The sequence below is a fragment of the Archocentrus centrarchus genome, chromosome 2, assembly GCF_007364275.1.
Source record: "Archocentrus centrarchus isolate MPI-CPG fArcCen1 chromosome 2, fArcCen1, whole genome shotgun sequence".
NCBI lineage: Eukaryota > Metazoa > Chordata > Actinopteri > Cichliformes > Cichlidae > Archocentrus > Archocentrus centrarchus.
This window is the reverse complement of record NC_044347.1, coordinates 21,220,373-21,247,506: the sequence shown is the minus strand read 5'-3', so window position 1 is coordinate 21,247,506 and position 27,134 is coordinate 21,220,373. Positions and strand designations below refer to the sequence as shown.

The 27,134-nt window shown below is 44.1% G+C and overlaps 1 protein-coding gene across 1 annotated transcript in view; it reads left to right on the top strand.

The window, feature by feature from the left end:
- Positions 1–19,836, top strand: part of pard3ba (par-3 family cell polarity regulator beta a) — a 173,841-nt gene extending 154,005 nt beyond the window's left edge. The window contains exons 23-24 of the mRNA XM_030749983.1: positions 5,303–5,379; positions 18,622–19,836. Coding sequence (XP_030605843.1) covers positions 5,303–5,379; positions 18,622–19,039 — 495 coding nt within the window. The 3' untranslated portion in view covers positions 19,040–19,836. The remainder of the gene's footprint in view (positions 1–5,302; positions 5,380–18,621) is intronic.
- The last annotated feature ends 7,298 nt before the right edge of the window (positions 19,837–27,134 follow it).

Here is a 27,134-nt window from a genome sequence, read left to right as displayed (position 1 = left end):
CATTTTGAGTTGCCGCAATTAAATTTTGGCAAAATGAACTAACCTGCGGGATAATTTTTTCACTTTGATTTTCAGGGTGTTTTTGAATTCAGCCTCTGTAGGTTGGTCATTTTCATCTCCATCAAACAATGTGAAATCCTTTCATTCCTAACACATTACCCAGTCCATATCAGTGTAGATATCAGCATGATTTTTATTCCCATTGAGATCTGATGTTTTCGAAGTGTTCCTTTAATTTTTTTTGAGAGAGATGGATGGGTGGATGGATGGATGTGGTGTTTTCTTTGTATTGGAACTCCAGTTGTCAGCAACTAGTGGCAGCAGTAGTTAGATTCACTTTGGCTCAAAGGTTCCTGCTTTGTTTTGTGTTCTCTTCTGCACGTGCCTCATATTTACAGCTTCTTTCCCCTCTTTCTTCTCTCCCCTCTGTGCCAGCTCTGTTCTCTCCCTCTTGGTCTTTTCTATCTCCTCCCACGGGGGAGTCAGCAAAATCTCATCACAGTGATTTTAAGGGAGGGGGGAGGATGGATATCGGGTGGGTTCCGCTTCATCGTGCCAGTCGGATGCAGGGCTTGGGGGTGAGGCTGCCAACAGGAGGTGGGCATGGGGTGCCAGGCAGAGGCTCCACACTGAGACACATGCTTAATTAGCATCCAAGATGGATGGAGGGAGGAAGAAAAGGATGGATGGATGGCAATACAGGAGGCTAATTATGCCGTTTGAAAAGAGACGGTGGAGTAAAGCGTCTTGGAAAAGGCGAATCTTAGCATCTCAGTCAGAGAATGAAAGCGTTGCTCAGGCATTGTGTCAAAGCACTTGGACTCTCATTTGAGGCTTATTGTATATATGAACATCACAAATTTCCAGCACAGCCAAAAGTGCTCCAAGAAATTCATTTCCTGAGCTCTGGCAATACTTTCTGATGAATGCGACAGCTGCGCTGCTAGAGCTGAGTGGTGTGTGTTTTTCAATGCGTATCATCTGGCACTGTCAAGGCAAAGCTTTCTAATTTGGAAAAATGGAAAAGTGGCATTCTGCTCATTCACACTCGCACACGTGCCAACCATTCTGTCATTCTGAGCATTTGTCAACTGGTGAACTGCAGCACGTGGAGTGACTCGGCACAATTATAGACTTTATATCCACTGCTGTGTTTAGGCTCATTTGCGTACCCACAATGCAATAGCATGAAAAGCAGTCTCAAGATATGCTTATTGTAAGCTTTTAGTTCAAATTACACACATGCACGAATGCAGATGAACACAGAGGAAGTGAACAGCAAGATGAAAAAGGGCTGATTATGCTCATTTCCACCTCCATATTTTTATCCTTGTTATCCGTTAGAGTAGCTTTGCATGATTCATAGTTCAAAATAATCTCTTTTCTTCCCTTGATGCTACCCCAGACTTCATTCACAGTCTCAAACAAGCTCATCTCATGTTATGATGTTTCTTTTCTGATTGGCTGCCCCTCGGTAGGTTTGAACCAAAAGTGGGTGGGGCTTCTGTGTGCACAGCCAGAGCAGTGCGCATGTAAATTACCTGAAGCAGAGCTTTTAAAGCAGCCTGAAGCCTGAGCCATCGGCTCATAAGGATTACTTGCACTTATAATTGCCTTCATTATTTTAAGCTTCGGCCGTGTTTGATATGAGCACCCACCATTGCAACAGAAAATAAGGAAAAGCATAATAGGTCCCCTTTGAGTTTTATCACATGGAACTAATTAGGAATAGGAAGTTCCCTGTCATCTGTGTGCATGTGCATAATCTGGCTCTCTGTCAGCTACTGTCTGAGCATGACAGTAACTTAGCCAGTGATAGCTACACAAACACAGCAGCCTTGCTGTGCATACACGCAGCGCTGTATATGAAGACATGAGGTTCAAGATCAGGATGTGTGCGTTGCGTGCGAGGAAAAGTGCATTTGATCCCCCCCCCCCTTACTGGAGTTCTTTGCTCGCTGACCGCCTCCTCAGAAGTCTGACTGCTGCGTTTTCAGTCTAACTGAGGTGAATTTCATATTGCTGTTTTAACCAGTTGCCATGGTGAGACTGAGACTTGTTTTGTGTGTTTGTTTACTTGCATGTGTGTCTGTGTACACCGCAGCAGTATTTCAAGGCACATCATCTGGCACTAAAGTCGGCTGTCTAATTTAGGGGAAATGGGCTTCCGTCTGAAAAGCATCCATATGACAGACATCCATAGTGTGTGTGTGTGTGTGTGTGTGTGTGTGTGTGTGTGTGTGTGTGTGTGAGAGTGTGTGAGTTAATAAAGGGATCATCCAGACCTTTGGCTGCAGGCTATTATGTTAATACAATCAATGGACAAAGAATTTCACTCATTTTATCTAAACACACATTTCCTCCTTTCCTCATCATTCTCTTCCTTCTCCTCTCTCCTCCTCCTCCTCCTTGGAAGATGTATTATGCCTTGTCCAACACACAGTCACACACAGAAGGTCTTCCACCTGAGTCCCAGCTTCTTGCTGTGGCTAATGCCCCCTTTACCTCACATTATTATGCATCTCTTTGCATAATGGCCCCTTCTCTTGCACACACACTGCCATCCAAAGATGGAGAGTTCACTTTCTGACATTATATTAAAACAGCACACAGACACACAACCCTCATGACTAGCACAATATTAGCATACTATGTACACACACACAGGCACAAAGCCACTTTAGTGAGTCAAGTAGCAGCCTTGCCCCAGCCATGGCTCTGATGTGCTTCACTTCCTGGCTCCCATTCAGAGACATTAGAGCCCTCCACATTACAGAGACATGCTAATGATATCTGGTAATGCGCCACTGCAGCATTGACATGCAGAATGAATTTGAACTCATACATACATGCAAAACAGAGCAATAGACCGGTCTCGTGTGAAGTCGTTTGGACTCTTTTATAGTGTGTGTTTGTGGTATTAAATGCTGTGTATGTTTGCTGGGTTGCACGGCTTTGATAGCCTGGATCAAACGTATGACTGTTTGCCTTTTTAGATTTCTGTGTGAGCATCTGTCAAATTCACGATTGCTTGTTTATGTCAGTTATTAAACATATGGTTGTTTTTGTGTATTTGACCAGCTTTCCAGTGTATGCATGTTACGCTACATCGGTGGGCGGCGTGTTTGACCATAGAAATGTCGATTGAGTAAACAGCCTGCGTTTGCATGTGAAAACTCAGAGTCCAAAATACAGATAATTGAAAGTGTATGTTCTCTCTGTGTATTTGTCTCCCTCCTCTTGTGCCTTCAGGGATGGCTTGTTTAAAACCACTTGCATTGTCGAAATCTTGGACCACGTCCACTTGTGTGCAACTAAATTTGATGGTAAATGTTAGACTTCAGTTCACATTAAGTTGATGTTTTTCATGCCAAGAAAAGGATGCTGGTGTTTCCTCCCTCTGCTAGTCCACAGGCTTGGATCATTTAAGCTGTTCTGGAGGCTTATGATGACGCATCGCTGCACTGAAACACTGTATGCATCTTGAACTCATCTTGAGGGATGAGAAGGCGTCATCTCGTTTGTTGTTTTAATTATACTGATGTTGCTCGAAAAGCTTCCATAGGTGTTGAGATTGGGGTCCTTTAAAAAAAAAAGTCCAGAAATCTCTTTGGTATATCAGGTCCATGGGTCTTAATTTACAAAAAAAAAAATTTTTTTAGTAACATCACCGCATGAATTTCCTGCACATAAAGTTGTGATTTTTGCTCCATCTACATTTTTTAGATTGCACTGCATATTTGGAAGCAGCCAGAACAGGAACACAGCCCCCAGTAAATAAACAAGCAGCTGTTTTTATGTGTTATAATGATCAGTGGCAACTGTAGCCTAATAAAATATGTCAGGACAACCTGATATTACGCCAAAGCATGTAATAGAGCCGCCTATCCACCGTGTCAGTGTACACGAATGCTGAAATTGCAGGGAGTTGCAGTAACTGGCAGTACCAGCAGGGGGCGGTAATTAATTACCACCTTTCTGTCATTTAAACAACACTACATTACAAATATTGTTTAACAACAACAACAAAAGATGACAGGACAGGTGTATGGAGGCCATTTTTACATACATCTCAGCCATCTAGCTTGTTGGCTTTAAATAAAATATCACACCCTGGTGGTGACGCAAGTTACTGCAACTTCAGCTGCGTGTCCATTTCACGCCTAAGAAAACGTGCCATCCTCACAATTTCCTGGAGTGGATAGGCAGCTCTATTACACGCTTTGTTGTGAATACTGAGTTGGCCAGTAACTAAAAATGCAAAATTTCTAAATGCTGTTGATATTTAAATGTAACTTCTTTATACTTATAGTACCCCTGTATATAGGCCAAAGCTTAATTTTTAGGGTAAAATACCCTGCTCAGTCCTGGTATTTCAACTCATTCTATGCATTTAAACCTTCCTAAACATGCTCCATATGTAAGTCTGTATCGTGGTCAAGGTCAGGAAGAATTAACATAGCATGTTTGTTTTTTTAAATTGGCCCTCATGTCCTGTATGGAAATATCTGCGTTCATCATGGTTCTTCATTCATTTATTCACATTTTCCTCGAATTTCTCAGCCGTCTGTAAGTAATTATGGAGAGCAGAAGATAACCTGTCATCCAAGAGACCAAGGGAGGGACTAGGAAAAAGATATTTAGCCAATTGTTTTTGTTGCTTCGATGTTTCAGCGAGGATGAAAAATTGACCTGTAAATGCGCGGTGGTGTACCAAACTCATATGGAAACGGTCTTTCCTGATTTATCCGGCTAAGCATGTAGACGGCTTTAATCATTCAGTCGCTTCCTGGTGATGGGCTCTGTGATGAGAAACATATCAGCCATCTTTTCAAATCATACTTTGAATCTTCGAGTCTATTTTTTTTTTTCACATGGCTGGTGTGTTTGCAAGAACTACACACACACACACACACACACACACACTTTATCAAAGGGGTACAGCATACACTTGCGGGTAAGTGTTTATGTTACCACATGTGGGGCATTCCATGACTGCTCACTCTCTAATTTGTGTTTATACTGAAACCTCAAGGCTGCACACGAAAGCATGCATGCTTTGAATGCTTAATGTACATCCACCGAGTTAAATTACCGTCGGACTACTGAAATATTACTGAGGTTAAACATGTAGCCTAAGGACATGTGTGGTCTGCGCCACAGGGTTTAGCAGCTTAAATAGGCCTAAAACTTTATTTATTCTCCACCTGAGTGACTTCCATTGAGGGAGTTATGGGTTTGGTGCCATGTTCAGGGCATTGTGACTGTTTGCTTACATGGCTCGTCCTGTGTTTCCTCACAGATGGCGCCCAGAGGAGCCGAATCTCGACCTAACCACCGCTATGAAGAAATAGACCGACAAAATCTCACACAACCCAGGTGAGACAGCTCTGTGTGTGTGTGTGTGTGTGTGTGTGTGTGTGTGTGTGTGTGTGTGTGTGTGTGTGTGTGTGTGTGTGTGTGTGTGTATTATTCTTCAGTGCAGGAAATGAAGGCATAACTTTTTGCCACTCCCTCCCTTTGTGTCTCCCCCACTCTCACAAGTGTGCGCGCGCACACACACACACACACGCACATGCACAGAGCACAGCACAGACTAATCCTCTTTGGAGCTTATAATTAAATCTGGAGTGTTTGCCTTGGGAGTGTCTACTCATCCCAGGAATAGGACTGATCAGCTCTCCAGAGAGCAGGGCACAGGCAGCAGGATCTCACACACAGACACACACACGCACACGCATAATCGTGGAGGATGGTTTGGTCCCATGAAGGATGTATAACCTCTAGTGTGGGTTTAATGGAATTGCACCTTCCTTCTGTTTGCTTAACCGTGCTCTTGTCAAATTATATAGCACATATACATTTGCCCAACCGCGCCAGAATATTCACTGTCTTATGCGTATAAGCGTGCGTGTGCACATGCCGAGCAAACGCCATTTTCGTGATGTTCACGGCCCAGCAGCTAAGTGGAGCGTGGAGTGGCACAGCGCATGGAAAGTGAGAGGAGGAGAATGAGGAAAAGAGGGGACACCGGGATGGAGAGCAGGAGAGTGAGAAAAAGAGAACAGTCATTTCACGGGTTATTGCCCCTCCTGATATGACAGGCACCAGGGAGCGCAGACATCAGCACCAGCTCAGGGGGTACGAAGCGCACCGAGAATCGGAGGGAGAAAAGCAGAGGAGAAAGAAGGACATAACCAAGCAGCAGAGGGATAGAGAGATTAGCCAGCTGTAACAAGGGGGGGCGAACCCAAATGGAGGCAGGCTGAAGGAGATTTGAATGACCTTTGACAGACCAAACCTTCCCTTGGATTGCACTGTGTTCTTGATATTACTCAGTTTAGATCATCCATCAGTCATTTTAACAAGTTTAAAAAAAGAACTCTACATCTGTTTAGCCTCTCAGATATGTAGTTTTGCTGCTTAAATTTGAGTCTCTTTGGATTTGGCCTTTTGTGTCAGGCAAAACTAGGAATTTGAAGTACATTGGGAAAGCACCATTAGCAGTGATGAAATATTCCACAGATCAGTGATTTCACACCATCCAATATGCTTAAAAGCCTAAATTTCTGCTCTTTTTTTTATGTACAAAAATGTACAAAAATATTCTGAATAATTAGTGATTCATGAGTCACTGCTAAGTTCAAAACAATACTCTTGGCACAGAAAGCATTAATGAGAACCTTTTTTCTAATTTTGGCAATTCATTGACAAGTATTCAGTTACACATTACAAATAATGTTCATATTCTTATCGCAGATTTGAATGTTTTTCTGTGGTATTTCACAAAGTTCTGCATCGTTGACCAATTTGGCCCATCTCCCTCTCAAGGCCGCCCCCTTGTGCACCTCTGGACCACGTCCAGAACAGCTGCTATTTTGGGATTTCTCCCTCAAACTTTCTCCCAGACAAAACATCTATTTTCTGTGTCAAACTGACCTGATTTTGATGCAGAGGCTCATCACTGGGGATGACAGACTGAAATCAGTCCGAGATGTTTGAGACCAAGGAAGGTGCATCGGGTGAGGAGTGCAACCTCCCATGGCTTCCCAAACATTGCTCACCACCAGCACTGCTAACATATTTGGTTCCTGGCCACCTTTTTTTTGCCCCTTCGCTACAGTGAAATTCAAGTTGAATGGTCATTGTTTTGACACAGTGGTTCAGAACGTGTTGCCCAGAGAGTGATCTGAAAATCGCTGCAGCGCTGCCCATAGGGGTGAGCTTATAGAGGGAGATTAGACAGATGGAACTCGTAAATTGAACATGTTGGTTTTGGACTGTTGGTCAGGCAAATCAAGCAATTTAAAGATCTTCATCTTTAAGTCTGGGAAGTCTTACTTGTCATTTTCCTCTGTTTTGTGACACTTTTATTAACAAAATCATAATTAAGTGACGATGAAAATAGTCATTTGTACCGCCTCACTGTGTTTCCATTATTGCGCTCCTGCATAAATAATAATAACAGATACTTTGTGTTAAAGTAGCCTCCATTAGATTCTCTGGCTTTTATAATTAGATGTGAAGATAACAAGTCAGGTTCAAATAATGTTCATCACCTCAAGAAATTTTCCTCATTGTTATTTAACTTTTTTTTTTCATCTCCTCTTTGAAGTATTTTTGGGCCCCGGACCCATAGGATGTGATCCACTTGAAATGCATATGCTACAGTTAACACGCTTCTGGGGACATTTGCCTCAGCAGCAGAGCAAAAAAAAGCGAGAGCAACAAAAGGCAGAGGAGAAGTGCCAGATAGAGTTTGAACACTATTCAGACTCATATGTTTGTGTTCTTGTTTCTGATGTTTCTGTAAAGATAAATCGCGGCTCCTCAGTCCCCCAAGACTCCTCTGACTCTCTCTAGCATAAATACCGAGGCGAGAGGAGGAGGGGACACAAATATATTCCGGGAATGTGCTTTATTTTTTCTTTCCTTTTCCTTCTTCTTCTTCTTCTTTTTTTCATTGTGAGGGAGAAACAGGAGGAAAAGAGAGAGCAGACACAGCAGTGAATTGAATGCATTTTTCAAAGTGGAGCTGAACTTTGTGCAAAATCCCCCCGGGGGCCGCCATTATTGAAAGCCATTTCCTCTCAAAATGAGTGCGGCTCCACCATTGGCCTGGCTCTCATTAGCATACATTTGGCCTGCCTTTGTGTGGAGCCGGCTGGGGCTGCAGCTGGAGGGGTGGGAGTGAAAGAGGTGAGTGTGTGGGTGTGTGTGTGCGCGGATAGTACGGGAGATGTATAAATGCATCTCACAGATGGGTGGATATGGAAAGGAGAGGTAGGAGTTAGAAGATGGTGATGAGGCAGCATTAAGGGCTTCAGGTAGAAATTCAAATATTTCACTTTCAGTGGTCAGTATACGTTAATCTATTAAAGTTTTCCAAATGAAAGCACATGAGTTTGTAATATTTTCTTGTTTTTCACCTTTTTGAATGTTTGTTGGCATGTGTGCTTATTGTGTTGGAAAATATGGGACATACTGCTAAGGGCTACTGCATGGCAGCCAATAAGAAAAAATGAAGTCTGGGAAAGAGGACTTGGAAAGAGGGCCAGAAATGGCAGCGTGCTTGAGAGGTTTGCCCCAGGGAGGGTGATAGTGCTACTTTGGCTCTTACCTCCCTCTGCACCGGCCATTAACGCCGGGGTGCAGTTCCACCTCCGGATCAGCCCGGTGCTTTAGGAGCCACACAAACACACAGCACACACACGGCCATATGGAGAATATTAACATGATTACCAATTCAAAGCAGCGGGTCACGGGCGCGACGACCCAGCCCCGGGTTATCCAATCAGAGCAACCCATGACCCATTCCCCCCAAGGTGATTGGATTAGGTTGCCAGGTTGGCGTAGCAACGTTTATCTCCGGGGCTGATAATTGGCTGATTAATGTGCAGCTGATGGCCAGAGAGTCAGAGAGCACAGGGGTTCAATCGGGAGCCACAGTGAAGCTTTCCTCACATCTGAACAATGGAAATTAGCCACTGAGAAGGACACAAAAGTTGGGCAGTATGTAAAAATTGTCCATCTGGCCACAGGAAGCCCAGTGGTATTTTTGTGGAGGTGTGTGTGTGCCTCCCTCTCCACACCAAAGTAAAACAAATAAAGGGCACGTCATTGGCTCTTAAATGCTCAAACAGGTGAGGGCAACATACTATAAAATGATCAGGGTGAACAACCTGTAACATGTGGCAATTTTGACTAGAAACTAGCAACAGATTGCCAGCTCACCGGGGATAGCTCGCTGGACACTGGAATGTAGACTTTGACACCAGCTTTGCTCTACACTTGTTAATAATTGTGAGACAGAGCTTTAACATACCAAAATAAGACAATAACTACCTGTGTCTCACATGTTGGACTCATGAAGACCCCTAGTAAGTTCATCCTTCTGCACCTGTGTTTGCACTCAGTCATTCTGAGGAGCGTCTCGTGCTTGACTGTTTGACAAGTGACTGAATGCTTAGTGCTCTTAACAGCTACTCTCTGCTCCTCCTTAAAAACCAGGGGCCAACTTCTTGATTGTCCTCAGCATCCTGAGTATCCACTGCTATGTGGGAAAGTGTCCCTTAAGGACTCTCAACTGACCCTCATGAAAAGTGCACATGCACTCTTCCTGGCTTTGCAGCCTCTTGGCTTTCTGCTCCGTGTTTCAGCACTTTTCACTCTGGTTATGTACGCTCAGGTCCTAATGAGCTGCATTCTATTTATTTATTATGATTATACAGTCCTGTGCAGAAGTCTTGAGCCAACCTTGATTTCTTTGTATTTGCTTCCAAAGAGCCGGACTTTCTTTTAATTTTTTATACGCCCATCAAAAGATGGGACGTATCATCTGATCACCCACGGCAGGCGGGCGCCATCCATTGAAGTGGCCTTCGTGGGTAGATAGCTTATGACCAAAGCAAGGTCTGGATTGTATATGGGGTCACTGGGTTTTTTCACGTCCACTTCATTCAGGATTTTGACGAAACCTTGCATCATTATTCTCCACATCAAGACATCATGCAGAGATCAACTCCTGGAGGTCAAGGTCAAAACTGAAGACCACATAATTATTAAATCTTTCTTTTTCATGTGATGACAAAGCAGGTTAATACAGTGCGATGACCGTCTTTTGCCCCATTTGGCAGTGCTCTTGTTTTAACATGGTCTTGAGCAATAGTTCTAGTTTTTCTTGTTTGTTAAACCACTAACAGTGCGGTGAAAAAGTATTTGCCCACTTCCTGATTTCTAATTTTTACTTATTTATCTTTTTATTTGCATATTTGTCACCCTTTTAGACAGAGATAACCAGAGTAAATGCACAATGCAGTTTGTAAATTATGATTTCATTTATTAAGGGAAAAAAAGTCATCCAAACCTACCTGGCCCTATGTGAAAAAGTAATTGCTCCTTAAACCTAATAACTGGTTGTGCCACTCTTGGCAGCAAGAACTGCAATCAAGCATTTGCAGTAGCTGACACTGAGTCTGTCACATCACTGTGGAGGAATTTTGGTCCACTCTTCATTGCAGAATTGTTTTAATTCAGCCACATCGGAGGGTTTACAAGCATGAACGGCCTGTTTAAGGTCATGCCAAAACATCTCAGTCCAGACTTGGATTCTGTCACTCCAAAACCTTCATTTAGTTTTTTGGGGGTTGTCTCTGGAGCTTGAAAAAGGCGACTGGACTTCTTTTTGTTTCTTGAAGACGTTTCACCTCTCATCCGAAAGGCTTCTTCAGTTCTCAACCAAATGGTGGAGAGACCCAGGTATCTCCACTCCAATCTCAGTTCTCCACCATTTGGTTGAGAACTGAAGAAGCCTTTCGGATGAGAGGTGAAACGTCTTCAAGAAACAAAAAGAAGTCCAGTCGCCTTTTTCAAGCTCCAGAGACTACTATGACCTGGATGACTGAGAATCTACACAGACATTTTTTGGGGGTTGTTTTTTTTTTTTTTTCCTAGCTTTTCAGAGGTGGACCTGCTGGTGTTTTTTTCAGATCATTGTCTTGCTGCATAACCCAAGTGCACTTAAGCTTTTCGGGGCATGAACTGATGATCTCCTTCAGGGTTTTCTGGTTCCAAGAATCACAGCAAAGCAGCCCCAGATCATCACACTACCACCACCATGTTTGACTGTGAATGATGACTCTCACCATGCTCGAGTCCCAAAGCCTTACAAATGGCTTTGTAACTCTTTCCACACTGATGGATGTCAGTGACTTTGTTTCTCGTCTGTTCTTGAGTTTTATTAAGATCGTGGCACGATGTGTTGCTTTTTGAGGTCTTTTAGCCTGCTTCACATTGTGAAAAAAATCAGGAAAGGTGTAAATGCTTTTTCACAGCACTGTAACACTGACCTATGATAAAGAAATGAGGAGGTGGTTCCAAGCTTTTGTGCAGTACTGTATTAAATAATCGTCATATTTAATCACATTTCTGCTGCACTGATAGTGGAAATAAAAACTTCTAGTGTGACCGCTCACTCAGCTCTACTACTGCTGTATTTATTCCAGAAATCATGTTAGCGCAGTAATATCGTTAGGGCCTGGAGTTTAAAGCTCCCGATGAATTTATATGGCCTTTTCAAGGTCAGTGGAGAAATCATATTTTTTTTGCTGTCCCTTCTTTATTAAAGCACCAATTCTGCATCTCACAGCTTCACAAGTTATCAGCTGTGTCCCCACCCGCTGCTGTCCAGCTGTCGAATGACTCGCTTTAAACTCATTTAAAGTTTATTGTCTCTGTAGGTCATTTCATTTCTCAGGTTCTTGAGAGTTCTTATTTCCGCAGTGCTTTTTTCCTGCATTTGCCCCGTAACAGCTGGTAATGGCTCAGTAACCGAGATGATTGGTTTTTGTCCCGCCTTTACTGTTAAATAATAACAATAAATAAGCAGCCCGAGAGTATCGAAAGCAATGCGTGTGTGTGAAGCACTGTGCAGATTATTCGACTGATTTCCCAAGAGGTATCCTGACCCTTTCCTTTTCCTTTTTTTTTTTTTGGGTGGGGGGACTTTTATGAAGGAGTGGGCCCCATTGGTGTGCAGAGGCAGAAATGTTTGTCCCACTAACAGTGTTTGTGCTCAGACATGGAAGACTGTAATGGAATCAGCAGCAGGAAATGAAGGGGCTTTAACCAGCTCTATCACATGCTCAGCTGAGGCACCAGCGGCTCTACCTGTTTACAAAAACGCCACTTTTTCTGCTTTTCCCCTAATTCCATCAATCCTTTTGTCTGCAGTCTTCTGTCACTCCTGTTTATATGTTTCTCCCTTCTCTTTTGTTTCTCGTCCATCTTCCCCATCGCTCTCTCAGGCCTGTGGGGGGGGGGGTGGTGAAATCACAGCATTATAAATAAAACAAGAGATGTATACACTTTGATGCCACAGCGCTGCCTGTAAGCTCGGCGAGAAATACAAAGACTGCCATGTACAAGTCTGCATGACGTTTAGTCCACAAATACAGATGGACGGGCAGGAGTCAGCGTGAATTCAGATGTTCTCCTCCTCACCCAGAATAAAAGGGAATCCAATACGGCGGACAGAGAGTGAACTTAGTTTCAACTGACAGGGCTATTAGAGAAATGTGCTGCGGGGGACCTAAAAGTTTCTGCATTTAGTTAAAAAAGAAGTCCCACATGTTTCTGCCATCAGCTGCTGCTTTACTGCTTTTTTCCCACCATTACATATTTAGTCTCATTCCTGGAATAATGTCCAAGAAGTAAATCCAACCTTTGGCTGCCTTAGTAATGGCTCCTGCTTTTGGTGCCACAGGAAATGGACCTTTTTTTTTTTTTTTTGCAGCCACTCTGGAGCAGCAGCAGCTAAATGCCTTGAATTTCCGAAGAATAAATGATAGACCTCTGAAGCATGACATCACTGACACGATGAACGGGGCACTGAATGTTCCTGTGAGTTTTACGAGAGTACCTATTCTCGGTTTACATACAGGCCCTTTGGCCCGCTGCCTCTCATCTCTCCTCGCCTTCTCATTTCGAACCGAGAGGTCCCATTCTGCGTCTGGACCCACTGATACTGTACACGCTCCCCGTCCTCGCTCAGCGTATAGTAGCAGAGAGTGTAAACACAGGCCCATTTAAATGAGGCGCGTGCGTGCAGGTGAGAGCCAATTTTCAACTGCTGCTGTTGACATAGGCTGGTTCGATTAGCAGAGCTGCCTCAACAGCCAAGGACCAGAGTGGCTAATGGTTTCCTCTGCTGCGGGCCTGCTCTCTGTCTGACACTCAGCTAGCAGAGCGCCATTAACGCCCCGACTTTGCTCGTGTGTGCGTACGTGTGTGCGTACGTGTGTGCGGACAAGGATGAATTTGGAGAATCTGGCAAATGCATCATACACTAATGAATATGTCAACTTGCTAAATATACTATATTACATCCTTTAAATAAACAATCTTTACAGTAATTGATGACCACTGCGCTCAGATCAGAGGAAATGGTTGGGCTAAGGTCTCGACTTATCACGAGGAAACCTGCGAGCTCAGACAGAGACAACACAGCCGCCGCTACCTCTGCAGATGATGACACAATAAACATTTTTACCCAGAAAAGTGTACGCACACATGCATATGAATGACTGTGTGTGTGGGTGTGCTTGGCAGTGAGATGCAGCAGCTGTTTTTTTTTTTTTAACACAGCAATTAATGTATTTTGCATGCACCTCATGCCTGTTTGTCATCATTTGACTAACAGGTGAGCGCAAAACTGGCAGATGTGCTGGCATATGCATCTGCATGCTCTGCTCATCTCTGCCATCCGAACATTAATAAATTCAATGTACAAACGTCACTTAGCGTTTTTGTTTGCGGGTATTTCACTGCATGAAGACACTAACAGCTCTATTTTCAGGTGAGTGACCACTCACAGAGAATACCTTTCTTGCTCATTTATGATATCATTTCAGTGAATGCTTGTATTTCTAACTATCGTCCTTGGAGTTTACACCTTTTTTTTTTCTTCCTTAGATAATACAAATTTTATATCGAGTGTTGAGAAAATCGAGCAAAAGTCCTTAAATTTATCTTATCGTCTAACAGTTTTAAAGGTTGTTTGTGAATAATACACAAGTTAGTCTACACAAAAGTGCAGTTTTTCCAAGTTTGATCATACTTTGCCTTTCTGAATCTGACTGCATGTGTGTACCATACACACACACACACACACACACACACACACTCACACACACATGGATGGTTTCCAGCTGTTTAGTGTAAAGCACTTATGACAAACGAGGGAGAACAGGATGGTGAAAGTATGGGGGTCTAATGTGGCTAATATGGCACTGGCAGTTGGGGGTGTTGATAATTTCCCCCTTCCGCTTCCTAGGGGCAGGTGCAGGATATACCCACCCTAACACCCCCACACACACACGCACACACACACACACACACACACACACACACATTCTTCACTGTCATAAGGCAGAAGCGACGCCTATATGGCAACACAGTCCCTCATGGATGCTCCTGTTTTTCTTTCACTGCAGCGTATGCAATCATCTGCACTCCCAACACAAATTCGCATGCATCACTATGGATGTAATATTTGCTCTATCATTTTCTCTCTCTCTCTCACACACTCACACACACACACACACACACACACACAGAGGCTCTCAGAGGGTGGTTGGGAGTGTGGTATATGGTGCTGATGTTCTCAAAGTGTGAGTCAGATGTATTAGACGGTGTGTCATTACAGCTTTCCACTCTCGTGGTCCCCGTGGTTCACATCACACCTTGCACTGTTGCTCTATATAGACCTCAGAGGGACAGACAGGTGTCTCTGTCTCTCTCTGCCTGTCTCCTGCTAAACATAGCCTGAATTTTTTTTTTTTTCTTCAAAACGGCGAACCCTTTTTTTTTTCTTTACACTGTCTCCATTTTCTGTCATGACTTTTGCACATTGCGAATGCATCAAGTTTGAAGAAAGCAACATTAAAATTAGATGTTCAAACAGATCAAACTTGACTTTGCACACTGTTAAACTGTTAAATGTCATTTCCACTGAGGCTAATGGTAGCTGTATTAATAATATCGCTACTACCACATACCACACATAACATAGAGGAAAACAGCACCTTACCATTTCCCTTTCTGACATTCATTCAGACCCGTTTATTTGTTCCAGCATTCCCCGTGGAACCCTCTAATTTGCACGTGACGTTTTAGTTTTATTTTTTTATTTTGACAATTCAAAAGTGTGTGTGTGAAACTTTCTTGACAGCTGAATGGAAACACACCTACTTGTCTGCCTGTGTCTTGTTGTCACGAGCTCCTTTCAAAGCAGATTAGCGCCACCGGCAGAGCCCCTCTTAATTGTCATTACCGACAGCAAACAGCATTTTAATCCATCAGGAATCTACCATATTTGGCATGTTTGGGTTTGTTTTTTTTTGTTTTTTTTTATAAATAAGTCAAAAGTAACAGCTGTGGAGGAAATTTCCCTTTTTGTCCCTTTTCCCTTTTTTTAATAATGGGATGGGAAATGCAAGGTGTCTGAGATGTGCATCAGAGCATCCTGTTTCTTCTCTGTTCCCCATTTTTAGGCCGTGCGTTTGTTTGTCTGTCTCCCCGCATTCATTCGCTACACAGCACACAAACAGGCCCGTGAAGTGAGTTACGTAAGGTAACGAGTAAACAGAGATCTCATTCTGACGCTCGCAATATACAAACACGATCGTGCACTCTGCTCCGGCTTAGGCTCGCTCATTCAAAATGTTTTATTTAGCTCCACTTAATTCAATCATAAATCAGTGCATGAATTCTGAGTGGTTTGAGGACATTTCAGGTTACCGACCACCCACAAAAACACAGGCAAGGTTAAATACATGCCCTCCCATTCATCTCCCAACCAGGCTGCAGCCAGCTGTGTGACCCGGGGATGAGAAACACACTAAGGGTCACTAAGGCCCGTGGACACCCCCCCCCCCCCCCCCCCCCCAAATCTCCCCAGCTGCTTGACCGGACACACACACACACACGGGTACTGTCAAATGGTTGCAGGCAGTCATGTCATTAGTAACACATCTGTGTTTGCTTTTAGGTACTGTTTTTACAGTAAAGTGAGATATTCACCATTTTTACCCAAATAAGTTTATCAATAAATACACCTCTGCTAAGCCGAAAGGTGATGGAGAGACAAGTGGAGCCTAAAGGAGAAGAAGAAGAGAGATGAATATGCACGTCTAATAGATGTGGAAATTGAAGATCACAGAGGAGGGGAAAAAATAAGGAGAGTGATGAAAGAAGGAAGGGGAAGCCAGCGGTGGTTCCTGTCTGTTTGGGTGGCCCTGAGCCGGATTGAGGACCCAGGTGTTCTCCCTCCTCTATCCACGTATCGCTCTATCCCTCTTTCTTTCCCTCTCATTGCCTCCCCTGGTGGCCTTCGCCATTTAATCTGGATTAATGAGGAGCTTGACCTTCGCCTCTCTTCCTCTCTCTTATCCCTTTTCCACTCCTGCCTCGCAGAGCTTTCTGAGAAGAAATATGTTGTTTTCACCCACATTTTATTTCTGATTCTGTCTCCCCCACATCTTAATTTCAGGTTTATTCGTTTTCTACTTCACTGATTCCTCCGGCCTTTATTTCAGCTTTGTGGTTTTCTCTCTCTCTGTTGCCGCTCATTTTCCTCCGTCTTGGCAGTGCAAGTGTGTGTGTGTGTGTGTGTGTGTGTGTGTGTGTGTGTGTGTGTGTGTGTGTGTGTGTGTGTGTGTGTGTGTGTGTGTGTGTGCGCCTGTGCAACTCTATCTTTCTTGCTCTGCTGACTGACAAGGGCGTGCTGTTCACTGTTGGGACCCCTTGTGTATACTGTCCCACTGCCCTGTTTGGGTGGTCAAGCCTCACAACCCACGCTATACTGATATATGGGACACACACACTCTTATAGAAATTCACCTCACCACAGTCCACGAATATCCTCATGGGAAGTCCGCTAAGGCACAAGTACAGACACACACTCACTCACAACCAAGCTGTGCGCTACCCAATCTGTGGTGAGTGAGTCCTTCTAATTGGCCAGTCAACAGGTGCCGAGCTGGACTCATGGGAGTGGACAGAGGAGACGAAGGGATATGATTACAGAACAAGGGAGAGGCTAAGCTCGAGGCTTCTGTATAATAACTACAGTGGGAGCCAGTTTTGAAGGGTGGGAAGTAAATGTCTAAATCTGTTTGGCTGTTCTTTGCTGCTGATTGATGTAAGACCATAGCAATCTGAATAATAGCCAGCCTTGTGCTGTTTATGTGGCGGGGCAACAATAGCGCTACATCAAAAAGTGTGTGTTTTTATGCGCTTAAAGCAGGAAGCTAAGTGCTACCTGTGCAAAGGACACATTTACGCCAGCGTCACGGTTTTCACATCAGCGTGCGTCATCTCGGGTCCACCTGGAATCCACGTGTCATGTGTTTGTTGTTTTATATATTTCATAATCAGAGGGTAAACTCCAGGCTCCGTGCTGACGTTTGCATGGCCTGCCAGTTATGCTGTGACCGCACAGACACTACACTGCATCTCCATTCACATTCGGAAAGAGTCCGTTTTTGTCTGGAAATTGTGACTTTGATGAGCCACATGTTATCGGTTGTGAAAATCCTGGCAATTTCAATGTTTTTTTGTTTTTTTGTTTTTTATTTTGCAACTGAACATATGGTCAGAAACATGAAGTTTAAATTAGTTCATACAGTTAATTAAATGGGCAGGAAAGTTTGAACAAAGAAAGTTTGTGTTCTTACATGTGAGAAAAGATGCTCGCCAAAACGATTGCGTATCATTCGATTGCCAAAACTTATAATTTAAGATGTTGACAGTTCTCTTGCACCTCACCACTGTTATAAATAGGAGAGTTTCCCTTACAGCTAGGCTGGTGAAGTCCTGACTTTTAGATTTACTTACTCCCTCTAGCTTGACTTGCGTGTCACTCGGCACTGGAAACAGCACATAAGATGGAAAACATTTGGGCCTGAATGAAAGGTGATCAGCCCTCCCCTTTTCTTCTCCCCTGCCCCCCCCCCCCCCCCCCCCCCCCCCCCCCACGCTTTCTCTCTAGCCCCCTCTCTACTCTCACTTTCTCCCTCCTTCCGTCTCCCCGAGGCCCCCGCGGGTCGCCTTACCCTGGGGTTTAGCCCCTAATCACCCACAGCTAGTGGGAGGGAACTGGAGACTTCCAGCTGGCTGCCTCGTTATTGCAGACCTGAGGGATGAGCGCACATACACACATTCCTACACACACAAGCTAAAAACACATACACACAACCTCATATATGCTTACCAAGGCATTTGCTGTTATCTCTTGGCATCTCTCCATCCACCCCCCCCCCACCCCCCCCCACACACACACACACACACACACACACAACTCGATCCTGCCAAGGCCACAGCCTCACCACATAAACTGAAGAGCAGAAGGAGGCTTACCACAAAGGAGGCCCAAATCTCTGGCACATCCTCATCTCCAAACCAGTTTAAACTAGTGTTAAATGTTGACGTCTCTATACCATCAAGCATGCATCTATATATGTGCATATAAATGCATGTGTCTGTGTGTCTTTGCTGTTGGTGTCTGACAATCCTACAGCAAAGACTTTGAATTTCTAACAGACGACTGCCTTTCTTTTTCAGGAGGGATCCATATGATTACCCCACCCACTCCAGACCCGTGCCACGAGATTCCGGCCCCAACCTTTACCACGACGCTCCAGGTGCCGGTCACTCTGGCCGTTTGCCAGACCCCCAGTCGAGCACCCAGTCCCAGCAGCCCCTCAGCAATCCGCGCTACTACCCCTCTTCCCAGATGGGACAGCAGCACCGTGCTGCTTCAAGGCAGGACGTCCCTCCGTCGCCCACCATGGGTCACAGAGGGCGCCAGTACTACGACTCCGGAGGGAGAAGAGACGGCTACCGGCAAGCCAGCCCCGGCCGCTACACCAGTCCAGAGAGGTACCCTGCCAACAGGGAGCGTTACAACAGCCCCGACCGCTACGGTAACGAAAGACAGTCTGACCCGAGACGGAAGAACCCCGCGATTGGTGCAGTTTAAACAGCAGACCCCTGCGAAGAATATAAAGATAGTGTATCGCTGTCACCTGTCGCCAGGCTGCAGAAGTGAAATTTTGCCATATTGATTGATGTGATGCAAAAAAAAAAAAAAAAAAAAATAGGGCTTATTTTGAGAGGGAGATTTGTGTTTGTGCGTTTATAGATGTTTCCAGCTGCTTGTATATATTTGCCAGTGTGCCGTGCTATATAAGAACAGGACACAGGATTTTATGATGTAGAAATTAAATGAAGTTAAATAAATTATATAGAGTAAACTTGGTGCCAAATGTATGAAATCAAGTATATTCCAAGCTATGAGCTGACTTTGCACACGCTGATCAAGCTGAAGGAAAATAAGAGGGGATCACCTTGACCCGTCGGACCGCTCCAACACGGAGAGACGGGAAGTTGAAGTGGACAAACAGGAAAAGGAAATAACACCCCTTCTTCTTGTCTTCTTGTCCTTGATGTTTAGTCGCTTGGACTTCCTTTACATCCTGCTATTGCACTGCTTTGTTTTTTTCCTTTGCTTTATTTTTTTATTTTTTTTTTTTGTATTGTCACCATTACTTATTTGGATGTGGCTGCCTGTGTGCTCATTAACTGTATAATTGCAAATTTGCAAATAAGTTTATTTGTGATACTTTTTGTAGAGCTTCTAATAAATGTATGAATCTTGATCTGCACCTTGTGCAAAAACTAATGAAACATTTTACCCTTCAACTCCTCACTGCTGAGAGTCAATGCACTGAAAACAAAACGTGTCAATGGTGGTTTGATTTAAACTTGCTGTCAAACGAGTGCGCAGTTTTTTGTACGTCTAATTTGCATTAAATATGATATTCTCAGCCTGTGCCACACCAGTTCATTTCATCCCATTTCCGCTTCATTTAACCTGATAGCTAGAATATAGCATATTTGAAATGCTCAGACTAAGACAACACCATGAGTCATCACTTTAAAAATTCATTATAATATCCAGCTTAATGTCTCTGAGCGCAATCTCTAGATAAATTTGCCCTGTGAGATGACTGATAAGAGTAGCCAGCATTCTGATAATGACTAAATCATCTTCGACAATTAGAGGCGGGGAAATCTCTGCTGGAAAATGATTACTGCCCAATTTGCTCTCAGAAATAAAGATGGCACCGATTGGTGAAATTAGACTTGAAATGGGGAATAATTAGTGTGGAGAAGGCTTTTTCTATCAGTTTAGGTTTAATTAGCATCAGGGCCCATAAGGACCGGGCCTCTCTGCATTCCCCTGACCCTCTCCTGTCTGAGCTGAAATAGACCTTCCAAACACGCCAGCGCTGGCAGATAAAAGGTGATCAATCCTTTTTCTTCAAGCAAGTTTTAAGCAAAAATGAACTATTTCCCAAAGACAGGAAACACGCGAGGCTTCGGAGGAGATGCAGCCTGTCTGACCACGTAATAGTATAAACAAATGCTTATTCTGACACGTCTATTCATATAGTAAGAAATGCAGAGCTTTTCACAAACCACAATAGATAAAAGCTGGATAAACAAGAGAAGGAACCGGCAGCTGTCTGCTGAGCATCCTGTAATGGCAAACGTGTCCGTAGTTTCTTGCTGATAGGCCTGCTTTAAACTAATAAAGCACATGCAGGGAAAACTAGTGCGGATATAATTTGTTTGGTTAAAAAGTCTCCTTTGAAATGTTATGAGAGTAAGAAATCAAGTGCTCCACGAGTCCTTTACGGTTTATACTCGTAGTCCCGTGAAGGTGACACTTATGCAGCTGGGGGGCCATACATGGTAAGATAAGCTCAACTAATCTTAAATAAATACAATTAAATTACTGAATGGGCCTCCTTATGATTAAGCAGAAGGTTAAAACCATTCAAACTCATAGGGGAACCGCAGACATTCAAAAATGCATCATTGATAAAAACAATTTAATGTTTAAAATGAATGGTTAAAGTAAAACTATGGCTAATAGCTCAAATTATTAGCAGTATGAATAACTGTTAGCTACACCTATGAAAGGATGTTAAAATAGCTTTGAGCTAAAAGAAAAAAGCCCCACTTTTTCAGTTAGTTATTTTAGCATGCTTACATGTAGCACTGTGCAAAAGTCTTGAGCCACTGGCTGAAATTTAGCCCCATAACAGAGCATCCACCGTGTTTTAAAGATGGCTTGTTGCCAAGTTTTCAGCTAGTAGCTCTTTGGGAATCACCTTGTTGGTGCAAAGATTTTATGTGTTATCTTTGATACTTTTCGTAGAATCAAAGATATAGGAACAACAGGCCGCTAGTAACAAAGTGCCTAAAGATACATTTTAAATTTGGTTCCTAATCTTTGAATGATTTGTAGGTCAGTGTTAACTTGAAAACCTCGGTGGATGAAGTTTAACGGATTGTTAGCATGACCCCACTCTACACCCCTACAAAGTTTTATCACAGTTCATTCAAAACTTCAACCCGTTGTGTTTACAGTACAATGATAAACGCACACACGCAAACGCCGCCAAAAACACAACCTGCTTGGTGGAGGTAGTAAGGGGTAGCTCAAGACTTTTGCCCAGCATTGCATGTTTATCTGGCAATTGTGTTTATCACAGTTAAGTTGTTAGCAAACATTAACGGTGGCGTGGTGGTTAGCACTGCTGCCTCGTAGAAAGAAGGTTCCCAGGTCTGAATCCACCTTGGCTGGGGCCTTTCTGTGTGGAGTTTGCATGTTCTCCCCGTGTGTCCGTGGGTTTTCTCCAGGTACTCCGATTTCCTCCCACAGAGTGGGAATGTGAATGGTTGTCTGTCTTTCCGTGTTAGCCCTGCGACAGGCTGGCGACCTGTCCAGGGTGTACGCCTTCCTCTCAAGAGTTCCTCTCGCCCTGTGACAGCTGGGATAGGGTCCAGGCCCCCTGCAACCTTGAAAAGAATAATCGGAAGAGGATGGATGGAAATTCTTAGCTAAATACAATGGATAAAGTTGGGCACTTAACTTGATGAATAGCTTTCAACAGGAGGTCCTGTAATGGACAAATGGTTAAAACAGCAAGCTGTAGTTACTGATAGGTGGTCTAACCGTACTAGTGTAAATGGTGATCTGAATTTAGCTCAGATCTGCTTCAAAAATGAGCTTAAATGAATGTAAGATGTGTTGATGAAGGGATTCCTGAGTCTTTGTGACAGAGATGTGGGTATGTCAGATGAAAAAGGTTGGGAACCACTGGTTTACTTAATTAGCACTCGCATGTGTGTACTTACAAAGCATGTCTTTACTGTTATGAGAGGCATGTGGCTGTAATACCATGATGACTGTATGGTAATGGTATCATGCCACGGTACTGCAAGCATGGAACATTGTGAAAAGCTCCCTCGGGCAGGCTGAGTAGACATTCCAGTGTCTAAATTTGTCAATGGAGCGTCAACTAATGAAAATGCTTCATTTATGGACTGTTTTTGTTAAGATTATAAAATCAAGAAGTTGAACCCCCACCCTATCCCACCCCACCACACACACACACACACACAAAATTAAAATATAGCTGGTCAGTTGTTTTGAAGTAGCTCTGACATAAAGTGAAGGTACTGTGCCAATATTTCCTGTAGATCAGTAAGGCCCATGTCTTCTCCCATTCACACTGACTGTAACACAACTTGCAGCACTTAAGTTGGCTTCACTTGCCACTCACTGCTTCATACTACGCTGTAAACAGGCTCCTCCAAGTGCTTGTGGTCAGCTTGCTGCTGCCAAAGATAATAAACAACAGCAACTGATTATCCGAGAATTAATTGCATTTTAAGTCCATTAAACTAAAGCTTTGGAATCACTGTCAGGAGTACTTGTCTTTAACACCCATCTTAGTGAAATTACCCTTCCATCCGCGGCTGCAGTCTGTGAGAGCGTCTCCCCCTTTTTGTTCACGGTCATCCACAAGTTCTTTAGTTCAGCCACATGACACACTGTCTCTGACTGGCTGCGGTCATGGCCGTTGTTTCGCTGACAGACGTATTTTCACGCCTCATATCAGCTCACACACTTACGTAAAGAAGTTTTCCTCTCCCGCTGCATGACTTTTGATTCCAAGAAAGACCGCATCCTTCCTTAAAAGCTATTTCATCTATTCTCTGCATCCATCCTCCCTTTGTTGGAGATTCTGCTCGATTCTTTTTGGGGTTTTTTTTTTAATTCACTCACATCTTTTTCTCTGTTATATTGGGGTGGGGTGGGGTGGGGTGGGGGGTGAATTAATTTGACACCTCATAAGCCCACATTTTTGTTGCAGTTCTGGAACAAAAAAAGCATGCAAAAGCACACGCTGTTCCCCAGTCGACCGTCATGAACCGCGGGGCTGTGGGAGAATTCCCTGGTTATGTTCTCTTAGCATTACCTATTCTGCTGCTGCCCCTGTTGTACACCTTTGCTTGTTAGCATGTGTCAATCAAAAGCCGTGCTCTAGGGAGGCCAAAGTGGAGAACTGAAACAGTTATCTGTCTCCCACACAGCTCCCAAAAAAAGACAGAGCAGGGTGGGGGGGTGGTGGGGGGGGATACAGTGGATACTAGGGGACTAGTATAGAGGACGTTGCACCTTTGCAACACAGAATGAAGGTAAATGCCCGAGCTGACCCCGGCCTGCTCTCGCTGCCCCCTTTCATCCTCTTCATTAAAGGCACATTCCACAATATTACCCTGCTGTCCTTCTGTCCTTCACCTGCTGCCGCTCATTTCAATTCAGCCCTCGTTAAGGCATCACGGTATCGGAATCGAGTGTAGTCGGAGCGGTCCAAGCGGAGCTTCTCATTTAATTATACAGTTCATTAGAAAGCTGCCCCGCACCCCTCCCTCCCAGGTCTGAGGCAGACCATGGGAATAGCTGGTGGCTAATGTGCAGTTTAAATGGCCTGAATATGGAGATTGGTCGAGTTATGGATTACCGTTAACCATTACCCTGCCCTTCACCTACTTCATTCACTTTTATGTCAGGTGTGTAGGCTTTTTGATACAGTATCACTCAAGTTGGAGTGTGCTCTTTGAGCCAGTGTGTTTGTTTGATATTGTTCATGAACTGTGAAATTGAATTTCCACAGTCGGGCTGATATTGGAAATAATTTCATATCCTGTGTAATATTTTTTGCTCGGTTTCACCTTGTGCTGTGTTTAAGACATCCATTTTTACTTAATGTGTCTTTTTTTCTTCTTCTTCTTCTTTTTCTTCGTTTGCAAAGTCGATTCTGCACCACCGTTAATTTGGAACCATATTTACCCTAAAAGCAATGCTGGCTTTCCTGGCTGCCTCTCTGCTCGCCCACACACCACAGCCAAGCCACCAACCACCATCTTTTACTCCAACTGTCGCCATGGCAACGGGGCCGCCGCTCCTGGCACGGCAGCCCCCCCACCCACCCCCACCCCCCCCTTTTTCAAGTGCTGATGACATCGTTGTAGCAACAATGAAAGGTTTGTACATCCCGTTATTTAAGAGGAGCAGGATTTTTTCTTTTTTTTCGTTTTCGGGGGGTAGGGTCACTGAGCACCTGAGGTCTCACATAGTGTGAAATCCTTTATCAAAAATAGGCAGCTCTTTTATTCTGTGCACCAACACTGGTACCACTTCAGGTAGAGAGAAGCTTGCAGGAGAACGCATAAATACAAACCATTACTGAGCAAGCCGCAGGCAGCGTTTCTTCCTCTGCTGTTTTTTGGAGGGGTGCTTCTGAGATTTTTTTTTTTCATCCATTCATTTTCTTCCACTTATCCAGTTAAGTGTCGGGAGGGGGGCTGGAGCCTATCCCAGCTGTCATAGGGCGAGAGGCAGGGTACACCATGGACAGGTTGCCGGTCTGTTGCAGGGCCAACACAGAGAGACAGACAACATTCACACTCACATTCACACCTATGGACAATTTAGAATCACCAATTAACCTAACCCCACTAACTCTCTGGGAGGAGGCCAGAGCATCCAAACTCCACACAGAAAGGTCCCGGCCAGATGGTGGATGCAAACCCAGGACCTTCTTGCTGCGAGGCAACAGTGCTAACCACTGCAAACACCCTTTTTTTTTTTTTTTTTTGCCACCCTTTTTTTCTTCACGTTAAATCCAAAACATGGACCCCATTCAAACAAAAACAAAGAAGACTGCAGTGGCATGAAGCTAAAGCTGAGGCTTCAAAAAGAGTCCACAGACAAAAGCACGGTGGCTTTGTCCATCATTTATATACAGTTTATGGCTCAAGCCTGAATCGAGCAGAAATGTGTCACTCCCAGGACAAAGCTCTGCATTATTTACTTGCTTCTTTAATAAGGAGCCTCGAAGCTATTGGACCCCTTTTTTTTACCAAACCCTCCAGAACCTTCTCTATTCATCTCTGCCAGCCCTCTCAACTTTCCTATCGCTGCAGTGATGAAAAACACCAACGAGCCTTGTGGACTTTGGTGTTAACTCGGGGCGAGCAGTGTGGTTCGCCGGGTTGTGATGTGACCAGCAACAGCTGAAGTCCGTGACCCCTGGACCCCGTCCATCAGGCTTTCATCACCAGCCCTGGCCTCTGACACACACAAAACTTCAGCCAGGGACTTGAAGCACGCAACTGGGAAATGCATCAATGTCACTGAGACACTGGGAACCGTATTAAATTATATATATTCACTTTGTCCTGCACTCAACATGCATGCAAGTTAACGTACACCAGTGCGGTTTTTGCTTGTGAATATAAAGTTATAAATGTTTCCAGAAGTCCTGAGCGAGATTGCCAAACTGGTTTTATGGAGGTCCCAGACTGAGCTGTCTGTCATACACACACTCCTTGTATATTAACCTCTTCTTTTGACACATTGTATGCTTCCACTGCTGTCTCACACACACACACACACACACACACCTGCTCTCATCTCAGGCACACACAAACTATCTTTACAGACTTCCATATCGCTTTGCTCTCACACACATGTTACCAATATGTGTGTGTGGCAGAGACTCAGCTGACCGCCTGGCAGTCACTGTGAAATTGGCGCCCTTCTCATACAGATGCCAGGTGTTTTGCTTGGCAGCCAGGGGTGCTGGGGGTGAGCTTGTGTCAGGAGTGTTGGGTTGCCATGAACTGCAGGGAAAGGATGGGAATAATATGTTATGGGTCCCTGTTAGTCCAACCGCTCGGCTAAGACGGAGCGCTGCCAGGCCCGAGAGGAATTAAAGACTGCTTAGTTTAGGTAGGAGCTTGAAAACATATTAAATTATGAGGCAACATTATTTTTTAATTAACCCTATTTTCTTTACTGATGTGCACATGGGTGCCAAACATAATATCCCAGGCCCGCTACTCAGGGCAGTTTTTGGCACTGAATAGCATTAACCTCCTGCACTGACATGTTTTCTATTTTTGTGGTGCTGTAGGAATGTGAGCTCACCCCATACCATGAGCAGCCCTGCCAGAAATTCTCATATGCTGCTCAAACATGGAGAATAAATCTAAGTTTGCAGTGAGAGCTGGAGAAATACAAACATTTGGACAGTTTTGTGGTATCTTAGGATCTTCTTGTTGTCCCGATGCATTAAAAGGTGGCGGCTCCCCGGCCACTCCAGTCTGCATGTCAAAGTATCCTTGGGGTACTTGTACTGCTAAGCTGTGTTAATGTATATTTAAACATGCAAATGAACTATCATCCCATATGCACTGATTGGCATAAATGACAGACAGACAAAGGCAGGAAACAATCACCCGAATGTGTATCCTAATCTGATAGAAGAACTGACCAGTGCAAAAAAAAAAAAGCTTACATAATTCATATTTAAGGATTTGTTGACATGCAGGGTTGGAGCACGCTGGCAAACTCGGGGTTAAGGCTCGGAGCACGAACTGCAGCCTCACTGTTTTACATCCATGTGTCACTCATTTGCTGTCGCCTCTGTATTCGAGCCAAAATCGAGCCCTGTTTACCTCCAGACTTCGGAAACCCATCCGGAGCTGCAGAAGATGTATACAACAGGCGAATCTCGACCCGCTGTGACTGCCAGACTGGCTTTGATGAAGGCGCCGTGCCTCTTTTGGATTCTCCAGCTTCACAGCGTGCAAAAAAATCAGGGCACATTTGAAGCTTTTGTGTGTTTCATGTTCACCAAATGTTTATT